The 9,649-nt window shown below is 31.6% G+C and overlaps 1 protein-coding gene across 1 annotated transcript; it reads right to left on the bottom strand.

The window, feature by feature from the left end:
* Positions 1-253: 253 nt before the first annotated feature.
* On the bottom strand, positions 254-2,686 carry LOC140985094 (putative RING-H2 finger protein ATL21B). The gene is made up of 2 exons (XM_073452853.1): positions 2,025-2,686; positions 254-1,549 (listed from the first exon to the last, which is right to left on the bottom strand). The coding sequence occupies exons 1-2, from the start codon at positions 2,641-2,643 to the stop codon at positions 1,086-1,088; spliced, it is 1,083 nt and encodes a 360-aa protein (XP_073308954.1). The 5' UTR covers positions 2,644-2,686; the 3' UTR covers positions 254-1,085.
* Positions 2,687-9,649: the final 6,963 nt, after the last annotated feature.

Genomic DNA, 9,649 nt, shown 5'->3' with positions numbered 1-9,649 from the left:
CAGTAACCGTGGATGCGATTCGGAATCGGAACTTCATGCTAATCTATTCCAGCCTAAATTCATCTTCTTGCTGTGTGCATAATACAATCTTTAAACAAGAACTTATAACATGTTCAAAATCTCATTTCCGATCCTATAATTTTGTGCAATTCACATCGTGTATGCAGGTTCATTTACATGAATCATTGCTGCACAAAACTTTTGAACAAAATTAAGCACAATCTGAAAAATTTCAAGAAAGTAGGCATGTCATTCTAGCATTTTAAACTCACACCTTTATGCTATGGCATATCAACAAGTATATGGTGGGAGCTCAGATCTTCCTCGGAGATTATTAGAACGAACAAGCATACGTAGAATAACAATAATAATAAAGAATAAAACAACAAGTTCAATATCACAAAATTCATCATTCATTATGATAAAATCATCCAAATAAAATATCAACATAAAGTAACGAAATATGTCGAACATCCAAAAACTTTTAAGATGAATTACAAAGTCTATTATATAAAGCTATTGGTTTAAGCTTCAGATAGCGGTAATTCTTGACTTACAAGACTAAACAAATGGAAAGACACTAGGCAGCCAAAATCCAAATGTTCATATATCATATAAAAGGAAAGGTTGGCAAGAGAAGAGAGAGCGGTGGACAAAGTGGCTTGGGCTCCCCTACTTCCTCGATCGGAGAAAAAGCAGTTTAGTGCGGTTGTGTTTGATCGAGCAACGGCACGAGCAAGCAAAGGAAATGGCTGATTAACACCAACCACCTCCTAACTAGGAACTCTCCATTATATTATTGACAGACGCTCTTTAGTGAACTTCTCCCGTTAACTCAAACTCAATCGAAGATAAAATGTAAATGTTGAATCTCGTCCCCTCTAAAGGTCTACTTGTTCGTCCTGTATTCTGAAAAAAAAAACGGAGAATAGGATTTCACTAGTGCAACATCTAACAACGACCTGTCTCATTTGTTTCAGGATTCTGAAAGGGTAGGAGGTCATATAGGACTGTTGTTGCACTCCATTTTGTATTCTCACGTCGAACTATCAAGATTATCTGTTGTATATGTATGTTAGCATTAACTAAGATGCTGCATTTCTACAAATGGGACATGAATTATGAGTCCTCAGCCACAGGTCTATACAGCTTTCATGGAAGCAGTGGCCACAATCAGTAATACTTTTAACTCTGTCTTTGGGTTTGAATTCTTCCAAACATACTGGACAACACGTGCTATTAGGCCCGGGGATTCGTCTGCTTTCTCCAACAACAATTATGTTCAGCTTATTGATGGCAGAAGAATTAGTGGCAGATCCAGCAGCTGCCACATTTGAAGGCTGTGTTGTTGTTGGTCTTACCGCTGGTGCAACTTGACCTCGGCGGATAACAAGGTAGGCCGCAAGTCGACTTACTAGTAACGATATTGCTTGTGTAGCCTTCTTTATCAGTCTTATGATATATAACATTATCGCCAACAGTACATATAAACCAAGACACGACAGAAAAGGTCCTAAAAGGGTCGCAAAAACTATCAGCACGGTATAGCCTGTCAGCAAAAAAAGGCACATGATAATTAGCTAAAACCTTGTGATGAATTAACATATACATTACTCCCTGTGGAGAAGTCTTTTTTTAGAATTGTAGAAAGTTTTTAAATACATCATGGTCCAGTTACATACATACACACACTTCGACACATATATCCTATGATTTATATAAATCTATTTCTTGATTATCTCTGGTATTCTGGTGTGTTCATGGTTTTTCTCATCTTCCCCGACTGTCATATACTCCAATATGACACTAAAATTAATTAATAATCTCATCTTAAGAAAGTCCCAACACGATTAAACAAGGAAAATTTATATGCAGCAAGAATATTGAAAAGAATTGACATAAGGTTTAGCCTATGCTAAACATGGATGATATACGCACAGTTCATTAAATGAATAAGTTTTCATATATTTCATAAAGAACGTTTATTGATAGCAAGCCTATCTTTGATGAAGACATTTAATTACCTGCCCCAAGTCCTTGCTTCTTTTCACATGCCTTGCAAGTCGTTGCATTCCATGTCAACACAAGATCATCATTAAATCCATTATACTCATACTGAAGTGGGGATAAAACCGGGATAGACACAGTTTCAATAACACTGCATCCTAGAGAGTTGATCTCTTGTGCACGTGATATCGATGAAGTTGCTAATACAGAAAACGTGGAGTTACTTAGGCAACTGATGACGGGGAAACTCAAACTTAAATTCCTCTGAGCACAGCTAAAAAAGGTGTAGTTCTGGTAACTCAGGGCAGTCAGAGGAGAACTTGAGGCCTTAGCATTCATGAATCGACTAGGGAGGCAATCATTTGTATCGTGAAGTTGTATCGTGTTAGCTGAATAGTTGATGTTTCTTACATAGAAATCTCCGAAATCGGGAAGATTCAGGAGGGGAACATCTTGAATGCTGCTGCACGTTAGATTTAAGGCAAGATAGTCACAACCCTTCTGATTTTGGCCTTGTAACTGGAAGGGGTATCGAATAGGCAAGTTCTTGTTACCGCAAACCGAAGTCGAGCAACCCTTTTTTGAATGAACATTGGGAATGAGAAGGAAAACGATAAAAGTGATTTCTAAAATCATACTTGTTTTGGATCAACATAAAGGCGAGACATAAATAAAAGGTCGATCAAGCAATGGCGGTCAGGAAATATTTTATGTGTGTGTGTGTGTGTATATATATATGCATGTATGTATTTTTAAAGTCAATGAATTGCTAAAGATATAACGTTGACTTACGCGGTTCTTGGAAATGATCGGGAATAGGAGCCTCTGCCTTTGATTTGGTGCATCTCCTAAATATACATTGTGTTTTTCACAATCGATTCGATCAACTTTATAAAAATGATTAAAATGGTTGGACACGGTTCAATCGGAAAACTGTTATATTNAAAAAAAAATTTAAAAAAATATAAGAAAATAAACAAATTCTTAAAAATTTTAAAAAAATTAAAAAGTAGTGAACGAGTCGGACCTATTTTTAACTGGTTGATCGGCTCTCACCAGTTTGACCATAAAAAGATTTTTAGACTATGTACGAACCAGACTCGTGACCAGTTCCTGGTTGAACCGACCGATCCTGTTTTAAAAACAATGGTTTCATGTTGTGAATTTAAAGAGAAAATTGTATTTTTTGTATGTTAGTCTGTTTACGATTTTGATCATATATATTTTCAAATTCCAATCTTAGCATGTCATTTTTTTTTTTTTACAATTTTTCTTTTTCGGACATGGCCTTGACATCAAACAAATACAATGCCGTTGTGATACCAACGTAGTGCTAAATCGGAACTCTCAATGAAAAAAAGATTAAAACTGCAAACAATCAAAAGATATATGACTAACACTGAAATTTAATTACGTAAATGACCAAAATCATAAATAAAAAAACAAAAACAAAACAAAACAAACAAACATACATAACCAAAAATACAATTTTCCTGAATTTAACTACATAAATTGTAAAACTTGATGTGTAAATATTATCCATTTTTATATATGAGAGAACAGAAATCTAAGCAAGCAATGTATAATATACCATTTCTCAAATTTTCGATTTTACGATTGTACTCGTATGTATTTTTAAAATACGTGTCTGTTGATTTATATACATATAAAAGCGACTGTCCGAATTTTTGACAATATAATATTATGTGGTTTTCATTTTCGATTCAAGCATGACGACTTTCATTAACTAAGTCGTCGTTTAAAGTCAACCACTCTCAAGAGTCATTTTTTAATTAAATGGGCAATAATGAAAGGCTTTTTATGAAAGAAATCAGGCGGAGAAATCAAGTAACTTGAGTTTAATTTGATTATTAAATCACTCAACTTGTACCACGAAAGTCGAAGTCGTAGATAATTTTCTGAATTTTTTAGTATGTGTCCAAAAATAGCTATTAAATAAATAAAAAAATTATTTTCTCCATATTTAATGTAGAGCTCAGACATGTTTGACCACACACATTATAATACATCCAATATATTATAAAATGTTTACTCAGGAAATTTATATTTTTGTTTATATAACTTGCATGTTTTTCATTTTTAATCTAGTCGTCAGTCGATAATTCTTAATCCATTAATTTACAAAATTTCAATTTTAATTTTTTTTAGCATGTGCATCGATGATGAAATAAAACCTCTTGTGCAAGACACAAATAACGTGTGATGCAACTGATGGAAGCGAAACTCGAACCGAAATTCCCCAAGCACAACCAAAAAATAAAGAAGGTATAGTTCCAATCATTCTAAGAAGTCAAATATAAATTTGACAAGTTTGGGTTTCTTGTATTAAAAAAATTGTAGAATTATTGTTTAAGGCAAACCAAAGTTGCTTAGACAAACCAAAAGTTGCTTAGATGATTCTCAATGAATTTCATGATGACATCATCTTGTTATCATTCATTCTTTGTTAGACGGTTTCTTCGTTTGGAACGAAAAAGACACTTCAAAATAAGAGAATTTAAAAAAAAAACCAAGTGCAATAAGAAGCATGATTAAAAAACTACTTAAAAGACTCACAAAACCAGATAAGTCAGAACATGTTTGTTTCAATACAGAAGTTTGGACATAAGAAATTATCATAGCCATAAATTTTTTGGCAATCATAAGTGAATGTCAAAAAGATTTCAACAACAAATAAAAGAAAACAAGATAATCTAAATCAAAGATACTCATGACACACTAGGCTAGGTCATATTTATCAAAAAATGATACACAAACTAGTGGAAAGGATATGTTTGATTTGTTAAACATAAACCCACTTAATACATATGAATTTTGTCTAAAAAAAGATGATCAAAGCATATTTCCTATGAAAAGAGGAACATGTACATGATCTATTGGATTTGGTCCATACAGATGTGTGCGACCCACTGACTGTTAGCACAAAAATATGCATTCTTACTTCATTACCTTTACCAATGACTTTTTGAGATATGTGTATATGTATTTGATGAAATACAAGTCTTAAAAATTTGAAATGTTCAAAGAATTCAGATCTAAGTAGATAAACAATTAAGAAATAGTAATAAAATGTTTCAATCTAATCGATGGATAATACTGAAGTACTGAATTTCAGGACAACTTTAAGGAAAATGAGATTTTCTCATAATGTACCCCACTTGCCACACCTTACTTGAATATTCTGTCTGAATGTCGTAATCGGACATGATTCGATCTGCGATAAGATTCACTGAATTGTCGTTATCTTTTTGGAGATCTGCGCTTGAGACTCCGACAATATTTTTGAACCAAGTCCATTCAAAGACAATGAATAAACTTCATATGAGATATGGATGAGAAAGCCTCCCAAATATTCTTTTTTATTTAAGAATATAAGGATGTCTTGTTTATGTGAAGCAGACAATGAAACATAAATTGGATAGCATAGTCAATTTGTGCTATTTTGTGTGATATCCAAACAGTTCTGTTGGTTATTATTTCAATGATCCCAATAAAACAAATTTGTTTGTTTCGAGAAATGTCTCCTCATTGGAGAAGGAGTTTCTAATAGATAGAAAATGTGAGATGATAGAACTCGACGAGATACAAGAAATACCCACTCCAAAAATAGTAGAACTCACACCCCAACATCTAGTTGAATAAATACAAGCTCTTAAGAGATAAAAAAAAGGGTCTCAATGCCACCTATGAGGATGAGCCTACTTCTTGAAGAATTTCAAGATGAGCTCATTCATGGATGTGATCCAAGAAACTTCAAAAAAGCATTATTAGATGTTGATTCATCCAAATGGCTTAAAGCCATGTAGTCTGAGATGAAATCCATGTATTCAAACTAAGTATGGTCCTTAGTGTATCCACTTGAAGAAAATGTTCCCATAGAAAGCAAATGAATTTACAAAAAAAACTTGGGGTAGATGAGAAGATAACAATCTTCAAAGCAAGATTGATAGCAAAAGGATATACTCAAAGACAACTTATTGACTATGACAAAAAATTTTCTCCAGTCGCAATATTCAATTTCATTAGGATATTGTTATCCATTACATCATGGTATGACTATGAAATATGAAAGATATATGTGAAGACATCGTTCCTTAATGGTGACATTAAGGAAGAGATTTACATGTCTCAACCAGAAGGATTCACATCAGTAGAAAGTGAGCATAAATTATATAAACTTTATAGATCCATCTATGAATTCAAACAGACATTGAGGAGTTGGAACCTCTGATTTGACATCACTATCAAAGAGTTTGACTTTGTTAAAAATCTCAAGGAATCATGTGTATACAAGAAGGTTAGTGAGAGTATAGTGACATTCCAAGTACTTTATATTCATGACATACTACTCATCGAGAATGATGTAGGGATGTTGTAGTCAACTAAAGTATGATTGACTAGTAAATTCTCTATGAAGGATATGAATGAAGCATCCTATGTATTAGGAATACAAATCTATAAAGACAGATCAATGAAAATGCTAGGGCTCCCTCAATTTATATCGATACATATTGAGAAGATTATCTATGGAGGATTTCAAGAGAAGATATCTTCCATTGTGTCATAGTATGACTTTATTAAGTCTATGTGCCCTAAGACTGATGAGAAGATAGAAACCATAATTCATATTCCATATGCATCTGCCATTGGCAATATTATGTATGATATGATATCTACTCGACCTGATATTACCTTTGCACTGAGTGTTGCAAGCAAATATCAGTCGAATCTAGGTCCATTGTATTGGAAGTCCGTGAAGAATATTCTTAAATACTTGAGAAGGACTACTAATATGTTCATGGTTTAGGGGAGTGGAGAATTAAAATTAGAAAACTATACTGATTCTAGTTTCTAATTAGATGTAGATGATTCAAAATCAACATCTGGATTTGTATTCAAGCTCAATGATGGTTGTGTCTTTTGGAAGAGTTCCAAACAAAACACCATAGCGTATTCAACCACTGAGGTCGAATACGTATCTGCAGTAAAGGATGCAGTTTAGATGAGATACTTTGTCCAAGAATCGGGTGACATTCCTCAAGGAGTTGATCCAGTCTTGGTCTACTGCAAAAACATTGGAGTCGTTGCGCAAGCAAAGGTATCGAGGTCTCATCAGCGAACAAAACCTATACTGAGGAAGTTCCATATAATCCGAGAGATTGTGGGAAGAAGAGACATATCAATAGAGAGAGTCGCTCTGTAGATAACGTTATTGATCTACAAAAGAAGCTCTTGCCATGAACATTGTTTGAGAAAAATCGCGAAACAATGTGTCGTTGGCTATAAGGCAAGTGAGAGATTGTTAGAGTAGGTTTCCAGCGAGCCAACTTGTTGCTTGAGTTTTATTGACTCTTATGTAAAAAAATATCTATTTTAATAATATTTTATAGTTTTATCAAATTATGACATTTACTTTATTTGTATACCAAAGCTGTATATATAAAATCCTTGAATATACAATAAATACAATTATGTATGCCTCTCAACGTAAGATCGTAAAACTCATTAAGAAGTGTACTGTATATTTTAAACTGGTTCCTAGTCGATTGGACTGCCTAAAATAAGGATATATGTTATATAAACGTCATGTTTAATTGGTAATGGCATTAAGATGCCCATTCATACAAATTGATGATCATTTGATGATGCACTGAACAACCCTACCACAGATTTTCCAAGTGGTTATAACTTATCGAGAGTATTAATCCGCAGTTATGATTGTACATTATTAGTCATATGACTCGGAACAACGTAGATGCTCTACATACTAGCATGTACTTTGATCATTTTACCAACTTCATTTAGGCTTATCAGATAACGAGGTTGGATGTAGTTTCGAAATAAATATGAGTAATTTACAATTTTCTTTCAATTTTTGTCATTTTCATCGCAGTGCTGAGGTAACGTCGAAAAATCGATGACACGACATCAGAAAATGCTGATGCAGAGTCGGGCAATGTGTCATTGTCACGTCCGTAGATTAATCAACATAACCAAAAAAAAAACATGAAGACAAAAATATAATTTTCCAGAATAAAGTGTCTCGTAAATTTACATAAACTAGGAATGATCACGTGCGATGCACGTGGGTGATTAATAATGAAATATATACTAAAAAGATTTAAATAATTTTTAAAATCGTTTAAATAACATCTTGTTTATGAGTATTTTTTGATCTAAATATATCAAAACACAATAAATAAAAATACATCATAATGATAAATCAAATATATTCACTTATTTATATAACATTTTTCAATTTACATGATTATAACATAATGACAGCTCTCTCAAATTAACAAAGATAATTTTCATCCAAATATTATTCACAATGGAAAACAATAACAATAAAATTAAGAGAATAGTAAATTTTTCTAAAATCAAAATCACAATGTATTTAAATGGAGTGCATATAGTGACTGTCAAATAAAATTCTCTTAATTAACTAAATTATCATAATGATGTTAAAATAAAACCCCTAAACTTGTTATTAAGTTAAATATCAATTGTGTTTTTGCTAACTTTTAACTCCTTGCGAATTTTGTTTAACTTTTTCTTTTTTTAGAATAGATATTACACATCAACTCAAATATTTTAAACTGTATAGTAGCTCAATCATCATGATTCGATCGATGTATCCAACAAAGACAATTATTGCACTCCAACAATATCAATAATAACACTAATTGCAATATATGAGAATTGATCTCATGACTTTGACTCTTATATATACCAATTGTAGGATCATGCATTTGTCGCTTTACCAAAGGTTATAACCAGGGTAACGATGCAACATTAACTAAAATCTTTTAAAATCGTAAACAATTCAAACGTCACATTTCGATCGTTATACCTTACATAAACAATTATTGCACCTAACAAATATGATATAGTTGTTATTTTACATTCTAGAAATCATTTTTCTAAATCAAATTTATTCTCACTAATCAAATAATTTCATCGAACACAAAGTAGTTTTAATTACTAATAATAATTTAAACACAAATATTAATTGTTAGGGTGACCACTATATGTCCTCACCTATGCTTCATTAAATTGCAATCATAATAATAATGCACAATGAATTGGTAAACATAACTTAGTTAATTTATTAAGTGAGTAATATTAAATAACAATTTTGTTATTTTGAAATGTGAAAAATAGCTTATATATATATAAATTCATCATATATAATGCTAAATTAATTAATATGTAGAAAAGAGAAAAAATTGTTTTTTATGTATGTAATTTCATCATATACAATTAGAAATTAATTAATAGGTTGAAAAGAACAAACAGTATAACAAATAATATATTATATATGATGATTTCGTAATAGAATAATGTTAATATAATCATATTTTGTATTATGTTTAGAACGCAATTGAAAATTGATAACAAAATATATAATAATAGAAACTTTAATTTTAAAAACATTTTTTTATCTAAAATATTATCATAATACATAATGAATCATAAGTGAAATCACTAAATTGTTGAGTAACTATTTATTTAATTATTACTTAAATCAATTTATTGGAATTTGTCAAAAATTTAGCATTTCTTATCATCTACATAAAAATATCAAGAGCTTCATAAATTCATTGATATTAATTAAAAA

This window comes from Primulina huaijiensis, chromosome 9 (genome assembly GCF_012295235.1).
Source record: "Primulina huaijiensis isolate GDHJ02 chromosome 9, ASM1229523v2, whole genome shotgun sequence".
In the NCBI taxonomy this organism is placed as follows: Eukaryota; Viridiplantae; Streptophyta; class Magnoliopsida; order Lamiales; family Gesneriaceae; genus Primulina; species Primulina huaijiensis.
Note: the sequence above shows the minus strand (reverse complement) of the source record. Positions and strands in the feature narration are given on the sequence as shown.

Coding starts and splice junctions, on each gene's coding strand:
- LOC140985094 (XM_073452853.1), bottom strand. CDS start 2,643: ATGATTTTAGAAATCACTTTTATCGTTTTCCTTCTCATTCCCAATGTT. Junction 1,550..2,024: donor GAAGCAAGGACTTGGGGCAG/GTAATTAAATGT, acceptor TTTTGCTGACAG/GCTATACCGTGCTGATAGTT.